The sequence below is a fragment of the Acanthopagrus latus genome, chromosome 2 (genome assembly GCF_904848185.1).
Source record: "Acanthopagrus latus isolate v.2019 chromosome 2, fAcaLat1.1, whole genome shotgun sequence".
Lineage (NCBI taxonomy): Eukaryota > Metazoa > Chordata > Actinopteri > Spariformes > Sparidae > Acanthopagrus > Acanthopagrus latus.
Window position 1 is genome coordinate 30771172 of NC_051040.1, and position 19494 is coordinate 30790665.

Genomic DNA, 19494 nt, shown 5'->3' on the forward strand with positions numbered 1-19494 from the left:
TTTATTATGAAATTACATTTTATATTACATTATATGTATATCAAATTATATGACACTATACTATGTTAATATATCTCATTTCGTGTTGCATACTATTACTACTTATTTAGCTATTTTTTGTTAACTTTTTCTTTCCTCCTCCTTCTCTTTTCTTATCTATACTTTTTACTTTATTTACTTATTTATTTTTATTGTATCATCTATCTATGCCATATTACATATGTTTATAATATCATACTATCTGCCTCTCAGCCACTTGGACGCACACACACACGCACACACACACCTATACTACCTTTCTGTTGTTATCTGGACTGTATGTCCCCTGTCTGTATTCATCCTTGTGGTGTGATGTACTTGTTCCTCATGTCACCTTGTCTTTCACATAATTTCACCAAAAAAAAAAAAAAAAAAAAAACAATACAAAAAAGCAAAAAAACATGGGGCCCAAAATTTGTGGTGGCGCCTATGTAATAATGATAATAATGACCCCCAAATAATAATAATAATAATAATAACAATGCAATAAATGCAAAATGCATAGGCGGGATATGGCTTGGTTGGGCTACAGCCCCATCAACAGTTGTGTTTGCCCTACCGTTCGCCCTACCATAACAACCAAGAGAAGTGCAGAGTCCAACAGCAACTCCACGTCATAACGGCATTCAGGCAGCTGCGATGACAACTCTCACTGATCTGAGTTCATTAAGAGTCGGCCTCCAGCATCCCCATAATTATTAATCAACATAGGCCATCACTGTCCTGAGATCAGTGGGGAACCTGTCAGTCCATACATCACTCATGTGAGTGCTATTAGTGTGTGCTCGTCACAGAGACATTTAGTTGAGGCTGACTTTGTGAGAAGCTACCTTGCTGTAGTTAGCGGCTTACAGTCACGTTATGAAGTTCAAAATTTATCATGGACGAATTTATTTTTAAACATTGTCAGACAGAACAACAGAAGGTGGTGGCGGGCGTGTTGGATAAAACTATGGACACACCGACACCTGCAGGGTAAGACGACCACTCCGGTCCCGCGTTTCCCATGCGTCAGGCTCGGCCAGAGGAAGATGAGCAAGACGAAGAGGAGGTTGAGCAGCAGCAGGAGCGGGAGGAAGAGGACGAGGAAAGGGGCTGGCATGGCCACCCACAGCCAACCACTGCGGGCATGGACACTGGCCATGATGCTAATGCTAACACTGACACTAGCCAACGACCCGGGGATGGACCGCAGCACCAAGAAAATGTACCCTTCAAGGCTATTGGGTAACCAGCAGAGATCTTTCAATACTGCCTGATTTGACACATACAGCTGGCCTGAATATTCGGTTGAGACGGACGCTACTTTTTTTTTTTTCACTGACCCTGCCCGTGACCTCTGCTTCACGCAAATGAATTGGTGCATCTAAAATTTGATAGAGATAATTACAGATCTTTGTCTGCTCAGTAATACTATCTGTACATATCCTGTACATTTCGTGGAAAGACTCCTGTACGTTTATTAGAGTTGCCAGAGCAGCTTGAAGGTCCGATGCATGGAAATAATCTGACATGTTTGTTTATTTCCCTGTACTGGCGCATGTATGTGACGTAAAGGCGTACGCGACGTGAGCAGATCTGAGCAGAGTTTTGCCTTTTGCCAGTGAACATGGAAACGCTGCGGCAGAGCATATTCAACTTTTCCACTCTGGAGGGTGGTTTCAGATTTTTGCATTTTTAAGCCCCAAAAAAAACAAAAGACACTTCCAATAAAATATTTTGTCGTTTTTACCCGCAAGCGTCCTTGTGTAAACTGGGTCTTAAAGTCCATGTAAAGCAAATTCAGCAATTTTCAGGGTCATATACATATTTCCTTAAAACATGTAAAAAGCATTCAACCATTTATAATTTAATTTTGGAGCTAGGCTCACAAACTGTGTTTCATTTATTTCTGTGTTCAGGATTTAATGGGCGGGTCAGAAAATCGTGCAAATCATAACACGGCCATGAGGTGCATAAACCCGATCCTGCTGCATAAGTCCTATAAATACACTCAGTGCATTAGCTTAAGTGTTTTTTGTCTTGGATAGCATCTCTTGGAATAGTTTGCTAGCTAACCAGTCAACCAGTCAGCTAAACAGTCATGTCTCCTCCACATCTCTCCAGCATCTTCCCTGGATGCCACAGTGTGTAGAGTAACAACACCGTTAGCTTGTTTAAGTTTCCTAAGGATGACAACATAAGGAAACGGTGGATCGATTTTGTCAAAAGGAGCTGCTGTGGAGAGTTAGAAATCAGCACCAACGCCTGTCTCTGCAGTGTCCACTTAGTTATATATAGTTACAGCGACTGTCACCAGTTAAAGTCTGGATATCTGAAGAGTCTGTTGACGCTGGTCAGTGGGGCCGAACCGACCCTCTGCGTCCTGGCTTGCATCCTCCCGTCTCCCCGACAGCGCATGCTCTCATCTCTGCCAGCATTATGTGCCCACCTGCGCCCGTCCCGCCGACAATAGATGATCCCATCCCCGCCACTGGCCAGACTTTAGATTCTCTGCGCTGACCGGACCGGACCGCGGGTCGGGTCGGGCCGACATTTCCAGTCAGTAACCTCGGGCCAGGTTGGGCTGGCATTTGATCAAGCATTTGTGTGTGTGTGTGTGTGTGTGTGTGTGGTTTTCTTTCTTTTTTTTTTTTTTGTAATAACTCAAAAATAATGACAGTACTTCCAGCTACAAAACGTGCATCTCTCTCCTCCCTCCATGTTGTTTGCGCCACTGCGTGGTTTTACACGTGAATGAGTGTCCTCGTGCTAAAAACGTGACTTCTCGAGCACGTGACGTCACTTTCTGAGACGCAAAAAAAAAAAGCATAAATATATATTTTTACTAAGGAAAATGACAAAAATAATAGTAACGCACAGTGATTTGAATAAGTAACTTTAATCTGATTAGTGGTTTGGAAATATTACTGTGTTAGATTACTCCTCACTGAAAAAAGTGGTCAGATTAGAGTAAGGCGTTAGGGGCATCACTGATTGTGTAGTGTAAGTGCAACGTGGAGCTTGCGTTATAACGGCCCACATATAAAAAAAAAATGTAGGGTTTAAATCGGGCTCGGGCTCATAATTACAGTTAACACAACTTGGACACAACATGCAGGGCTCGGCTCGAGTCTGGTCAGGTCTGGTCGGGCTTCATTTTTTTTGGGCCAGATCCAAGCTCTAAGTGTGTGCATATGTATGTTATAAATATTGTACATTTTGGCAATTAAATGCATTTTGCTGAAGGTGCAAATCCTGAAAGTGATTTTACATCGTGCATCCTGTCATGCCCATTTAACATCAAATGTTATTGCATGTAATCATGACATGATTTGGCCTCATTCCCTGAGCGGAGTCCATCTGACAGCACAATGATAATCCACAGGTCATATTTTATGTGCACCAACATAGCATATAATTATAATTATAAGGAATTATATGTTGATTGGGGTGTTATGTTTGTGTGTAATGTAAAACATGGACTGTGAGGAACGAGGCTGAGCACTATGGGTTGGGTCATGCTCTTCCTTGCTGTGGTCTTGTTGCTTAACTAGCATACTTAATTTGTTGGAGATGTGTTTTGACTCTTGGCTGTTGTGTGGTAGACTATACATGGCTTTAGGACAATCATCTCTCTCTCTGTCTGTCTGTGTGTGTGCGTGATTGTGCGCACGCACGCGTGCATGTTTCTAGCTGTGGGAGGGTGTTGTTTTATTGAATATATATTAGCATTGAAATTATAGCATTGATTTGAGCCCCACTGCTGTATGGGTCAGCCCCACCGTAGTTGAACCTGAAAAAACTACTCTGGCGCAGCCACTGAATAAATGATTAATAATATGGTAATTTCAGAGTTTTCAGAGTGGATTCATGTAAATTATGCCTGCAGCACAATGCCCAAAAAAAAAAAAAAGGATTCAGAAAAGGAAGGAGAAGGAGCACCAGGATGCTTCCTACGGTGCTAAGGGTAGCAGACCTCTTAATGCATATCTTCCAAACTTCAATTATGATGATGTTATGATAATGTGAATAAACTCATGTTGACAATAATTTGTTGACACAAAAGAAATGGCAATTGTATATCATTCACATCTACACAGGATACACAGCTAAGTAGATAGCTTTCTACAAGTACTTTGTTTATTCATTTTTTTACATGAATCTATATATTGTTTTAAACCCAAACCCTTACCCTAACCCTTAAGACATGCAGAACAACCTCAGAGCCACTACTGCACTAATTATGAAAGAACATAGTCATATTTTATATCAAATTAAACAGCAGAAGCTGGGCTACAATGTGTATAAAACATTTATATATTTTTATATGATCCAAACACAGCCCAAACACTACCCAAATAAACAACGAAACATCAAACTTTGTGAATCACCCTAACCCTAACCCCTAACCCTAGAAAACTGGCTTGGGGCTTAAAGGGTTAAAGGTCCCATGTTATGAAAAATACATTTTCTCTGGTGTCAACATATATAAATTGGTCCTCCCTGAGCCTACCAACTCCCAGAATGAGGAGCAAATGAGTCCTGCATGGTCTCTGCAGCCCACCCACTGATATACTGGGACTCCAGGCTGTTCAAATTCAGTTCCTGTTGTTATGTTACGACAGGAGAGAGTGTCATAGGCAGGCCTCGTCTGCACGGTGACAGGAGATATCTGAGAGGGGGGTGTCCATCCACAGGTGAAGTTCAGTGTGTCCAGCGGTAAGCTAGCAGTGTTTCACAATGTTGCTGCTCAGAGCTAGACACGCAAATTGTTCTGTTGTTGGTTGTAAAAATCAACAAATGTACCTATATACTGTCACAGAACAACAGAAAAGACAGTGTTTGCATTTCATTTTTGACTGGCTGCGGTTCGTGTAATTTTATGTGCGTGTGCTAAGCACTGCTTCAGTAACAAGGGTCAGTACAAACCTGGCTTTGCCTCGACACTGACCCTCGTAAAAGGATCAGTCCCAACCATACGTAACCCAGGAACTGCACCCAAGCCACAGGTAAGTGTCGCCATGTATTGATAGTATTTACAGTTGCTACAAGTTTGGTGACGTAAGCTTGAAATTGGCTAACTAGTTAGCTCCGCTTTGGAGCTCATAATCATTTAAAGGTGCAGGCACAGAAACAACCTGCTCTCATTAGAGCTCACTTGAGCAACTTTAAGACAGCTGAAATTCAGGACCAGGGATGGGTTTGGGGTAATACATTTCAAATACAGTGTTGTTGGACCTCTGACAGCTGTGTGAAATTAATGAAAAACAGTATAATATGGGACCTTTAAGGCCTGAAAAATGCATGCACACATGTTGCCCTTTTTTGACTTTGAGCCCCTGCCTCTCTATAATCATGTACACATCCCTGTGCTTCATCAGAATTCCAGCTTGAGGCTATCTGATGAATTTCAGAATTGTGTTTGGCAAAATAGCGTGATAGCATCCCTTGGTTTAATTCTTGTGAAAAAGGTTTTTTATCATATTTTTATCGTCTCTGTCTGCCTTTATTTACTTTCATTTTAATGGTTGGGGAGGAGCCTTGACATTGCTTCTAACATTACACTAACATTATTCTACACCCTAACCCGCAAAGGATAACCAGTTCCACAGGTTGTCACAGTTTATTTTCGTGTATGTGGATGACCATTGTATGTGATCGACCTCAGTCATCTTTTCTGCTGCCAGGTCATCCTCCCATGTATTGCAGGGTTGTTTTATAAGTCTGGCAAGGTTTGGCAGTGCAAATCAACTGGCTGACATACAGTGCGATATAATACACTGTGTATTACAGTGTATCATATTGTGTTTAAAAATTAAATATCTGTGTTGCCAGTCTACTAGTAGTATTTTATGTTTTTCTCCTGTCTGGTGTAGGATAAGATGACAATGAATGATGAAATCTAAAAGGTAATGATTAATTCTTGAATGTTATATTCTATCACTACTGTTTATAGTAGTAGCAGTATATCCAAATAACATTTCACCCTGACAAAACCACTTACCTCTTGCATTATGATTTCTTTCTGTGGTAACTGGGTGAGCAGGCCACTGGCCTGCACAGCTTCTAGATTCTGCCACAAGCTCAGTGAGCGTGCACTGTTCCTCAGTTGCAGCTGTAACACCGGGGGGGACATTGCTGTGGTCCCTGACAACATAGACCCTGTGACCACAGGTGAAAGGGTTTCACGTTGTCGCCGTAGCTCGATCTCCTGCAGCTTGGAGGTGTCTCGATATTCCTGGTATAGGAAGGCTGTGGTGGTCACACACACAGACACACACACGCACACACACACACATACACACACACACACACACACTGATGATATCATAACACAAGTTTTCTGAGTATATACATATCTATAGATAGATAGACCCCCCCGTCCTTTCTCATGAATGGCAGAAACATGCACACCAGTGACCTTCTACAGGTCATTTTGTAGGGCTCTGGTATTGCTCCTCCTGTTCCTCCTTGCTGTATTGATGATTGATTGATTGACTGCAACTGTGCGACAGTACTCCCTCATGCTACCAGTAGTGACAAGGACACTAGCAGAACACAAAATTAGAGAAGAACCAGCCAGGAGACCTAACTGGGGACCTGCATGTAAACCAACATGTGGCCTCCATGCATAACCAAAGCCTCCAAACAAAGGGAAAAATGTGCCAAACCCAGTGTCCTTTAACTGGCATCTAGTAGCTACATTTCCCAAGGTTTGAATCTCTCCTTTCCTATTGACTGGAATTGCACCTGAATGCACCATCAGTTTCAGCACGAGTCCAAATTGTTGCTGTTTGTGCTTGCTGTTTGCTTTTCTTTGTGCTCATCAGGAGCTGATTTGAGCCTTTGCACTTTGTTGACAAAGTTGTGTTGTTTTTATAACACATACCTGCGGGAACTCTTGGTCTCGCCAAGTCTGATGCTTGGCTAAAGTTTTACCTATCAGGAAGAACACAGTGTGTTTCTTAAAATACTATTACATCAATATTTATCGATGTGAAGTACAGAGTTCCGCAGGACTCAACTCGTGGTGGCCCTTTGCTCTTCTCTTTATATATTTCACCTTTTGGCCAAATTATTCAGAGTTAAGGATTACATTTCCACTGCTGTGTGGACGACACTTAACTGTTTGTGCCAATGAAAGCTGATGATACATTTCAAATCACAAAATTAGAGACCTGCTTGTCTGCAGTGAAAAAATGGATGTCAGAAAACTTCCTGCTCCTGAATTTGGACAAAACTGAGATGCTGGTCAGTGACAGACACACCAGGTTGTTCAGATGATGGTAACTCTTGACAACTGTGTTATTTCTCAGTCCAAATGTCAACAACCTTGGTATTACTTTTGATTCTCCCCTTTCTTTCAATCAGCACGTCAGTGAAATTACCAAGATCGCTTTTTACCACCTGCACAATATAGCTACAATTAGGTCCTTCTTGTCCACGGCTGATGCAGAGATCCTGTTTCATGCTTTTGTTTCGTCTTGGCTGGATTATTGCAATGTCCTATTTCAGGTCTTCTGTTGCACCCATCCTAGCCTAACTGCATTGGCTCCCAACTCATATAAGATCAGACTTTAATTTGCTGCTGATGACATTCAAAACTGTACACAGCCTTGCCCCGTCGTACCTGTCAGATCTCATTATACCATCTATTCCAACTTGTGCATTACACTCTCAAAATTCAGGGCCCCTGATGGTTCCCAGGATTAAGAAGAAGTCAGTTGGCTGCAGGGCTTTATCCTATTGTGCCTCCTTCCTCTGGAATAACCTGGCTCTATGACGCCTTTAAATCTGAAGTCAAAACCTACTTCTTTGACTTAGCCTTCATTATTACTGATTTCGATTGCTATCTTCTTCAGTCAGTCGGTCTCAGGCTCAATGCGTTACCTATTGTATTAGAATTCACACTGTCCTGCCAATGAGAAACAATCTGTTTATTCTGATTAACATCACATTTCTATATCTTTTGTTTTTGTTTTCTGTCTCCAGAAGCTGCAAGCTGTGTTGCTCTCTATGCTCTCTATATCTTCCTCCTTATCTTCCTCATTTTCCCATGATGATCTGGATCATCATACCCTGGGCTCCACTGGATCATTCTCTCCTCTGTTTAACTTGCTCCTTATGTCTGTATTTCTGTAAAGTTTGATGCCTCCTCACTCTGATCTCTCTGTCTATTATTAACTATCTTGTGTGTCCTGCCCTCTTCCAGGTCGCCGCGGTTGAGAGGATGTTGTGTGGCTCGGGCACGACTTGGCGATGCCTCGTCCGGTTCAGTTGTCTCTCAGATCCACACACTTTACATATATTATAATTTGTATCAGATACCCTGTCAACTCAACTTGTAAACTGTGATTTTGTTGTTCTTTCTATTGCATGTCAGTCTATCCTGGGAGAGGATCCTCCTCTGTGGCTCTTCCTGAGGTTTCTTCCATCTTATTTTTTCCCCGTTTAAAGGTTTTTTCCATCAACATGTGAAGTTTTTCCTCCCTCGAATCGAGGGTCTTAGGACAGAGCATGTTGTTCACCGCACAGACTGTAAAGTGATTGTGATTTTTGGCTATATAAATAAAACTGATTTGATTTGATTTGACATATATGGTGTAGTGTGGGATAGGGTACTTAGGTGAGACATAGTATCTGTATTCATATTTATAATTACACAGCTAATTACAGGTTCGAAAATATGGCAAGTTTTTACATGTCAGCGCAACAATTAATTATTGACTGGTTTATTTTTGTTGATCAGAACAGGTGTCTCCTTCTTGAAATGTTGGCAGTATTTACATCCAGAAGGAAGGTGCTTGTTGCATAATCTCCCTCATATACTGCAGATTGCTTTGGTGGGTGTAGAAATAGACTGAAAATTACATAACAATGAATGTAACACACACACAAACACACAGCTAAAGAAATGCAAGAGAGATAAAACAGTACCTGTCCAGTGCAAACCACAGACAATATTGTTGCATTTCTTATACATTTTATCTGCTTTCTGATTAGATTTTTTCTTACCGTGTTCATTTATGGTAATAATTTATGGTTAATAAATTGTTCTTAATCACTATTTGTTACCAGTGCTCAGTAATATTCATATAATATAAGAGATGTTTGTAGCAAAAGGTGGAGATAGCGGGGGGGAATACAAAGCATATGCTACCCTCACCCTTTGACAAGCCTTTCCTCACCAATGTTTTTGATGATGTTGAGGCTGTGGGAGATTGTCTTCGAGCTATTTTCTTTGCTCAGCAACCTGGAAAAAAGGAAATGTTTGTCTAGGTGGGTGAATATATACGTTTCTTTGCTTAATTTGATTAACATTAAAAAATGATGACTTCTCCATGCTGCCTTTTCATCAAATTCAAGTTGGAAATCACTCTTTGCAGTATTTGATGGAAACATAGAAACGTCTGTTCCCTTTTCACTCTTACTCTTTAAGCACACAATGTGTACCTCTTAAATCATTTGAATCACACCATCACCCTCTCATAATGTACAGTGCCCACATTGAAATCTACTAAAACCATTAATCATTGATATTTACCTGTTATACACACACTTTTTACTTGTAGCAGAAACCAAAATTTAAGCTTTATAAAACAATATATATTTTTTAATTTCTATCCTTAACTTCTCTGCTCCAGTGTAATTTGGTCTAACCTGAGGTTGACGTTATCCTGGTCTTCTCCACCAGAACAGGGTTGATGTGAGCTCATGGTTTTCCCTCTGACCTCCTGTACAGTGCAAGCTGCAGCCGTTTGCTCAGACAGCATTTTAATGTCTCCAGTATGAATGCTGTGAGTGCGGTAAGGGATCATGTCAGCTGTAAAATCTTTATGCTGGCTGTTGGAGGCAGCGGATATGTCTACACTCCTCCCTCCTCCCACTGCTCTTGTCCTATCCGCAGCATCAGTGTTGTACAGAGCATGTCTGCTGCTGGTCTCACCATTGCTTGGCAACACCGTTCTGGAATGATGGAGCTGTGGTGAAAGCTGAGGGCTACATTTGAAAGCAAAAAAAAAAAAAAAAAAAATTACAAATTTATAATCACATCTATGGCAACTATCATCATCTTTACCTTGGAACTGAAATTCTTCAAGTTGCTCAATTTTCAGATTTTACAGATGTGCATTTATTTGTCTAAAGTTAATTGCATTAGCCTTCATTTGATGGTGGCTGTACCTTGACAAGATATCCAACATCTTACTATCCTAATTTTGTAGACATAACAAATGCATCATTTTTAGACCTCAGGGTCTCATAATTTAGGGTGAACCTTTAAATTTTGTCTGTTCACAGCAACACCTGGGAAGTATCCAGGTCATGGTCCAGGACATTCACAACTGATAAGATTACAATCTTTAAACAGACTGTATGCCCAGTACAGTACACAAGTTTCACACTGAGATAACACGGTTACCATAAAACCACCTCTATTTGCAAACTGAAGACCATGACAGTAATTTATGGTATGATGGTAATTGAATTTTGAGATTAGGTTTTTTTTTTTTGTTAAATTAACTCTTTTTCCTTAAGGTGAAGAATTAACTTCCATGGTCACCTGTAAATTTAGGTTTTCATGTACCACTTTTGTGTACCACCACAACAGAAAATAGGAATTGACTTTTGTGGGTTAGGGTTAATTCTCAGTCTAATGTGAGAAGTGTATATGATGTAGATCCCTGGTGCTTAACCTTTTTGGGGAATGGGTAAATCACATGATGTCATGGTCACATGATCAAATCCTCATCCTCTTACTTTAAGAGAAATTTCCAGTGTAGTTAAAAACGTCACACTTGCATGCACATGGTTGACTGGATGATTGATCAAATCAAACCTGTGGCAGTGTCTGAATGTGTTTTTGTTGAGTACATTATACATGTGGAACCTTTCTCTGTTGTAAATGTTAAAAGGCCTCAGCTGTGTCATAATTATTTCTAGTAAGGTCCTTTAATCAAGGTCACCAGTCTACAACAGAAAAAAATAGGAAACCGTGTCAGAATCTCTTTGCTAGTTTGCTTGGAAAGTCTAAAAACAATCATGGAAGATATTCCACATCCCTCATGCAATATGACTTTTATTTAACTTTTGTACACAAATGCTGACATCCAAATTAACATTGCTGTCTGACTCAGGTCCATGCACTGGACTACAAGATCATCTTGACTTTAATTTAACCATTCACACTGCATTTTCAGCATGATATGCATTTTCTAGTTATTCTAATCTAATTATATGTGCCCTAAATGTTATTGTTTAACTTTTTAAAGTTTATGCTACTAACTATCTCGCTCACACACATACACCAAGACAGAAAGAATAAAAAACATTGCAGGTCTCTTAGATGCCGGAGTGTGGTACATCCATTAGGAATCCTCTATTTCATGCAGCAGATGCAAAGGTAGAGTCACATACTGTTCCGTCATCTGCTGCAGGAAGCCTACTCCTCCCTATACCCAACACCACTGTCCATGTCATGTTCTTCCACTTGTCTAGCACCTTCAGCACCATCTAGCCCAGACTGCTGAAGTCCAAACTGGAGAACATGCAAGTGGATTCTCCCCTCATCACTTGGGTGGTTGACTATCTGACAGGCAGAATGCAATTTATGAGATTATAGCACTGTGTGTCTGACTGTCTGATCAGCAACATTGGCGCCCCCCCAGGGAACTGTGCTGTCTCCCTTCCTCTTCACCACCCACACTGCAGACTTTAAGTACTGCACTGAGCTGTGTCATCTGCAGAAATTCTCTGATGCCACAGCCATCGTGATGTAGAGGGTGGGAGGGAGGATGAGTACAAGGACCTGGTCAACAAGTGATGTGGGGAGAACCACCTGCAGCTGAACGTAGCAAAGACATAAGAGATGGTGGTGGACTTCAGGAGGAACAAGACCATGCCCTCTACAGTCTGCATTGGTGGGGCAGATGTTCACATTGTGGAATAATACAAATACCTGGGTGTTGTGCTGGACAATAAACTGGAGTGGTCTACAAATATGGGGGAAGTCTACAAGAAGGGCCTGAGCTAATGTTACTTCCTGAGGAGGCTCAGGTCCTTTAATGTCTGCAACCAGATGCTCATCATCTGCCATGGGGTGTGGGCATCAAAGCACAAACAGGACAGGACACAAACAGACTGAATAAACTCAATAAGAAGGCAGGGTCTTTTGTTGGCTCTGAGCTTGTCACCCTGGAGGAGGTGGAGGAAAGGATGCTGGCAATCACGGACAATGTCTCTCACACACATCTAGCTATCTAGCTACAGTGCCTAGCAAAAGTATTCACCCCCTTGACCTTTTCCACATTTTGTCACATTTTAACCACAAATGTAAATGTATTCTATTGGGATTTTGTGTAATAGACCGACACAAAATGGTGCATTATTGTGAAGTGGAAGGAAAATGATACATGGTTTCTTTTCTTTTTTTTTTTTTTTTTTTACAAATAAAAACAGAAAAAGTGTGGTGTGCAAAAATATTCATCCCCCTTTACTCTGATACCCTTAAATAAAATCAAGTGTGACCAGTTGCCTTCAGATGTCAACTAATTAGTAAATGGGGTCCACCTGTGTGTGATCTAATCTCAGTGTAAATACAGCTGTGAATGCCTCAGAGGTTTGCTAGAGAACATTAGTGAACAAACAGCATCACGAAGCCCAAAGGATACACCAGACAGGTCAGGGAAAAAGTTGTGGAGAAGTTTAAAGCATGGCTAGGATATGAAAAAATACATTTACATTTGTGGTTAAAATGTGACAAAATGTGGAAAAATTCAAGGGGGGGGGGGTGTGAATACTTCTGCAAGGCACTGTATCTGACAAGCTGGGTACACTGCTGCATGATGTTACCTATTGCTTTTCCTTTTTGCTGTTTATGTTAACAGGTTAGACCGTTCACCGTTAGACGTGCTTCTCATGTGTGTGTCAAGCGTCACTGCTTTGTCGTGTCATCTAGGGATTCGGAGTCTTGCATATTTCTACCACATTTTCAACAAAAAACTACCTGGAAATGGCCTGTAACAGTCAGGACAGCATATGATTTTTTACTACAGTTTTAATGTCTATATCTGTAGAATATGTCACAGACATGAAGAGAATACACACAAAATGAGAAAGGCAGTTTCTTTCTGGTGCACTCTCTTTTTACTTTAACTTTCTCTCCATCCCTCTTATTTCCCCTCTGGCTTTCTCACTCTTTCAGCAGGGTAAAGGAAAATCATTACATCATATTTTTCAATAATTATCAAAGGATAATTCCATGTTAACTGATAGGGCAGGCAAAAGCTGCGTTGCAGGAGCAACACAGTTGACAGGCAGCGTATGGGAACACAAACGTATGAGCAGAAGCAGCTCGGTAATACATTTGCCACGCAATACACAAGCATCCAATGTGCCCAACCTTTTGGGCCTGGACAAGCAAACTCAAAGTTAATCAAAAGAACTCCTCTCCTCATGAAGCAGAAGTCCAGCGGGTTAACACTCACACTCTGGCGGGAATGGTCCCCTTAACATGAAGCAGAAGTCCAGCAAGCACACAAACTCACAGTTCAACTGTGTAAATCCTCACTGGACATCACAGAAGATTACCACATAGAAGCCACACCAAAATGTTATCAGAGAGCCCACTCAATCCTTCCCGGTTGGCAGCTCTGTCATTGGACCTCAAGTTTATTTTAGCTTCACCTTAACATTTTTGAAACACACAAACACAAACGGGAAAAGCGTGGTAACTCATTGACTACAGTTTCATCTGATTCTGAAACATAACATAGACCTACACAAGGCTAATGCTGCTACTGATCATGTGCTCTCTGTTGCTGGCTTCTTTCGCCATCTTTTCATCTCTACCCACCTCATAATCATCACAGGTAGACTGGTCTGACCACCTCTGCTGACCAATGAAATACCCATACAAAACCACAGCAATCGTGTGTGTCTACTCTGGTACTTTACTAGTTATTTTCATTTGGCCCTTCACCACTTTATGTTTTTACATTACATTATTTGTTTTATAACTGAATTATCTTAAGTATTGCCCATATGAAATATTCTTTAGGATACTCCTTTTCACTTTAGCTTCTTGTGTTCTGTTTCTCCTTGTTTTAGACATTATATTAATGTATCACCTTATTTGCCACCAGGCCACACCCTCCCTTCTCTAGAAAGTATTGATGCGCTCATCGCACACAAATATTCACATAACCTGAACTTGTTTAGACTGAATAGGGGGGCTGAAAATGAAACAATTCTTCATTCCCCTTGAGTGCTCAACTCAAAATTCTCCCTTTTATGCAACATCTGCATCTGAGTATCAACAATCTCAACACTTAGATCTACTCCAACCAGATTCCAGCTACTGGCGCATCTTGATCTCCATCTGTGACTTGACTTTGTTGTCTTGCAACAAAATCTTGCCATTTGACTGTCAGTGGTCCTCGGGTGTCCACTCACGCTTCAGCCCTTCTCCGTGCTCTAGTCAAAGGCCTGTGGCTGCTCTGGCTCATGATGATCTGATGACAGTCTGACTAGGTAACAAATGACTGCAGTGAACTGTTCAGGTTCAGCCCCACTTCAGGTTTCACTTGAAAGACCACAAGTCTCTGCATTTTTCCAACAATAGAGTATGGCACTGACCTCCTTTTATCCCTCAAATTGTGCTCTCAACAACACACTGTCTCCTTCCTCCAAAACTTGTCTCCACAAGCTTGTCTCTTTTGTTTTTCTTGTGACTCTTGTCAGCAGTTTCTTTCCAAATCTTACCCCTGGATCCATGCAGGTAGTCAACAATGGACAAAGCAGTGCTCATAGAAAGACTTGGCTACAGTTGAGGTGCTTCAAATCAGAATCAGAGTCAGAATTCCCATATTTGTCCCGAAAACTGGGACATTTCTGTGACACAGCAGCCCGAGGACGGTAATATTACAGTCAGCAATAATAGTAATGGTGGCATAGAAGTCACACGCGGTGTTACCAGCTCCTGTGCAAATCCTTAAATCTTAACCCTGAAACAGTGAGGAAACAAATAACTTTTGCTTGCTTTTGGGCACTACAACTCCAAGGAGACTCAAGGACAACAACAATAAACAGCCTATTACAGATATCCGTGCTAGCAAAACCTCAACCGCTGCTAATGCTAACCACGACAACTACTCGCATGCTCCCACTCTGCTGCCATGGTTCACTAGCAAAATAGAAAAAGCGTTCAATCGCATTTATGCTCCACTGGACTTGAAACTGACCACGCTTTCGGACTCAAAAGAGAAACTTGTCAGTGATGCGAGAGCTCTGGGTAATTGTGTCAAATCTCCTGAAAAGAGCCATGCCAGTCACGGACAAAGCTTAGCTCCCTAGAAGAGCGTAGGATAGATTCATTATATTACAACCGGACAATAATAGTAAAATATTTACAACAAGATAAATAGACATGAGATACATACATTATGGGTATGTAAATGAGGTGTGTGAGGGATGGTAGTGGGGGTTTGCACTTCAAGTTCTGGTTTGGAGTTTTATTGCACTGGTAGTCTTTACAGAGTGAGGGGTCAAGGGAGGGGGTTGTGCTTTTCACTGCCTGTGGGAAGAAAGTGTTATTCAGTCGTTGTCTTAGATCTGATAGCTCTAAGGGGCCATCCACATGGAAACGCTTTTGTGTGTAAACGCACATGTTTGGCATAGTTTTTTCCAGTTGTTCAAATAGATCCTGTAAATGCAGTGCCTGTAAACACACTTTTTTGAGTTTGTACTGCAGAAGATACTAAGCCTATTAGGGTTACTAGGGCAAAATATTAGGCGGACAACAGCATACGCAAGACAAGGACAAACGCTTATATATGTTTATTACCTAAATAATGCAGAGTAAATAATATGAAATAATAATTCAAACAGATGACAACAAATAACAGAAAATGTGGAGATTGTGAGGGTAAAATATTGAAATAAGGTGATTTTTGAACGATGGTGAATTTACGGAACTAGTAGTTAATTCAGAGTATTACGGGAGTAATTTTTACACTAACAGAGCCTATCCGAAATTGTCTTTGAGCTTGTAAGAAGGGAACTTTGATCTCAGGTGTATGAATCCAGCTGGATTCAGCAGAAGGTTTAGCCTACTTTGTTTGTAGATGGACGAAGTCCAAGTCTTTGGTCTCCTCTGATCCTTTCTCAGCTTGTCTGCAGGTTTGTAGCAGTGATCCAAAAGCTGGAGGATGATGTTGCATCTCGTCTCTGATCGGTATATTGGCTGGATGGTAATGTCTCTGTTTAGCTGGAAATGTTGACACAGCTTCTGGAGCAGTCAACCTCTGCACCAGTTTTCTTAAAGCTGATCAATGTCTTGATAAGGATTTCTTAGAGCAGTAGTTCTTCAGCTTCGATTATGAACTGATTTAACTTATTGTATAAAAATAACTGGAGGATGAAACGCTGGCCAGGTGAGTCATTGATCCTTACCAATTACAGGAATTAGAAAAAGGTAACTTCTTCTGGGTTGGCACGATACTTTAACAATACATAAAAGAAGACAAATAGAAATGAGTTTCGTTCTTGCCCGAGCTTTCAAAATAAAAGCACTTCAAAAACCACGAGTGATAACTTTGAAGAAAAATTCAACATGTGGTTTAAATCTGTGGAAATTACAAGTCTTGGAGCGTGGCGCAAAACCAAAGTGAAGTACGGAAATCAAAAGTAGAAAAGAGTAAAAAAAATTTTAAAAGTCAAGACAAGAGAGTTTTGGGAAGAGTGCAAGAGAGAGAGGGAGAACGGAGTCTGCCCATCTCCCATTGTAGATCACAGAGTTTTTATTTAGCTATTCCTATCATCTTGAAAGTTTTAAGATCGCAATTTACTGTCCACAGAACTCCACCATGGTTTAACAGACATTGTTTACACGTTTTAAAATGACATAACCAAAATCCTTAAAAGGCAAAGAAAATTACTTGCTAGAATATGTCAAACACACACAGAGACATATGCAGCAGCAGCACTGATGGCTTATACATATTTCGAAAAGTGCTAGCTTAATCCTTAGTACAAAATATATGTCAGAGGTGTATAATTATGTATTATAGACATGAATTATAACATAAGCTCTTTAGAAAGTTTTCTTCCAACTACACCGGAACTTATCAAAAGGTGGCACTGTGGTTCCACCAAACATTCAGACATATTAAACCAGAATCTGTAATTTCGGCTAATTTTATGTCAGAACAGTGTGAAAAACATCAAATTTGAGACCTTCTCATGCTAGTTAAGAATATGCTATTTTAGAAAAAGATGAAAATCTAGCTTGATACTCATCCAGGATTAACTTGAAATCAGGGCTGGTCTGACTTCTGCTGTCGTTGGGAATGTAAACAGCGTTTAAACAGGACACATCATATATCACACCTTGACACGACAAACGGGATACCAGATGTTGGTTTCAGGATGTTGTTATCTCTTGCAGGGGAGTCTGTCAGAACAGAAGAAGGGACGACACAATCCAGTGACCACTCGTTCCTAATTTATATTCAATAGTGCACTCAATTATCACACTTTTTGTAGAAAAACAACCTGGGGAATAATGTTTCACAGTCATAAAGAGAAAAGAAGTGTCTTAAAGAGGGGGAGAGGTGACAAATGGGCTTCACCTGCCCAAAAGAAAGGGGGGTGCGCTTCCTGTAGAGTGTCATCTCCTGGCCAGGGCAAAAAGGTGACGAAGGGACCATTTAGCTTTTCTGATGGGGGAGCAGGGCAGTAGGTGAAAGTTGAAGCACAGTATCCAGGTTGCTCAGTTTGTTGATAGGTTTGTGGGGAATGACTGTGTTGAATGGTGAGCTGAAGTTCACAAACAGCACTCTTTCATTTGTGTTGGGCTGGTTCAGGTGTCTAAGGGCTGCATGGAGCATTGTGTTGACAGCATCCTCTGTCGACGTGTTTGCTCGAACTGGTGTTGGTCCATGTCAGCACAGATGGCAGATTTAATGTGAGAGAGGATGAGTCTATCAAAACATTTGGTAATTATGGGTGTGAGAGGAACTGGGCAATAGTCATTAGGGCAGCTCACTGTACATTTCTTTGGGACTGGGATCATGGTTGCTGACTTCAGGCAGGTGGGGACTGCAGACTGTAGTAGTAAGAGGTTGAAGATGGTGGTGAATACCTCTGCTAGCTGGTCTGCGCAGGTCCAGATGGTGACTTCATTTGGACCAGCTGCTTTCCTCGCATTGACTCTATACAGGGTCAATCTGACCTCATGTTGGTTCAGCTTGATAGCGTTGTCCTTCCCTGGTAGAGCCGGATATGTGTCAGCAGCAATCCGGCGGTCAAAGCGAGAAAATAAGTGGTTGAGGGAGTGGCAGTGGCAGTGTGTAGTCTGTGGAGTTAAAGTGCTCCTCTATGCATTGCTTGAGGCTGCATTTGGCCTCACTGATGCCTCTTCTCGGGCTTTGCCATGCTTGTTTGTAGGCCTGAAGGTCCCCAGACTTGAACGCAGAATCACACGTCCTGAGCAGGGTCTCCCCCTTGCCTTTGAAACACGGTTTCTGGTTGGGGAGCACTTTAACTGTTTTTGTCTCCAAAACAGTCTCAGAACAGAAGTTTATGTGTGAAAGGACACCTGATGTGTGAGCGGAGCAGAAAGGGACCCAGCAGTTAATGGCCTAGAAGTAATCCGTTGGTACCAAGACTTTATGACAAATCCTGCTAGCAGGGCTCGTCAAATAGCTGCTAGCAAACTTTTCTTTCGAGCCCATGACTTAGCCCATGCCTCAGCCACAGCCAAGCTACCAGCCCAAGCCCATGCCTCAGCCCAGCTACCAGCCCAGGCTTCTGTCACAATCCTGGACAAGCCCTCATTTTCCCCTTTTTGTGGAACCCACCTGGCCTACAAAGTGCCCCCACCAAGAAAGCGACGTTCTCGGCCACGTCCTGGCTCCCTGAAGTCTCCATTGTCAACTACCCAGCCAGCGCTTGCCGGGTTTGCTCCACTAATGGTGTGGCAGACACTTAGGTCAACATCAGCCAGTGGCCCTCAGTCGGCGGCCTGGTTGACACCAGCCAGTGGCCCTCAGTCGGCGGCCTGGTTGACACCTGCCAGTGGCCCTCAGTTGGCAGCCTGGTCGATATCTGCCAGTGGCCCTCAGTCGGCGGCCCGGTCGACACCAGCCAGTGGCCCTCAGTCGGCTGCCAGGTAGATAACCTGCCAGTGGCCCTCAGTCGGCGGCCCGGTCGACACCTGCCAGTGGTCCTCAGTCGGCAGTCCAGATGGCACCTATGCCTGCTCCTCGGTCAAAGGCCCGGCCGAGTCCAGTGCATGCTCCTCAGTCGGAGACCCGGTCGAGTCCCATGCCAAGTCCAATGCCTGCTCCTCGGTCGGAGGCCCGGCCGAGTCCCATGCCAAGTCCAGTGCCTGCTCCTCGGTCGGAGGCCCAGCCGAGTCCAATGCCAAGTCCTGTGCCTGCTCCTCGGTCGGAGGAGAAAGGATACACCGGGAAG

At 42.1% G+C, this 19494-nt stretch overlaps 1 protein-coding gene across 2 annotated transcripts in view; it reads right to left on the reverse strand.

Moving 5' to 3' along the window:
* The window catches only part of ngef (neuronal guanine nucleotide exchange factor), a 99730-nt gene that overhangs the window by 56869 nt on the left and 23367 nt on the right, over nt 1–19494 (reverse strand). For both annotated transcript variants that reach the window (XM_037119927.1, XM_037119936.1), the window contains 3 exons: nt 9682–10020; nt 9210–9274; nt 6026–6273 (listed from right to left, as the gene is read on the reverse strand). In XM_037119927.1, coding sequence (XP_036975822.1) covers nt 6026–6273; nt 9210–9274; nt 9682–10020 — 652 coding nt within the window. The remainder of the gene's footprint in view (nt 1–6025; nt 6274–9209; nt 9275–9681; nt 10021–19494) is intronic.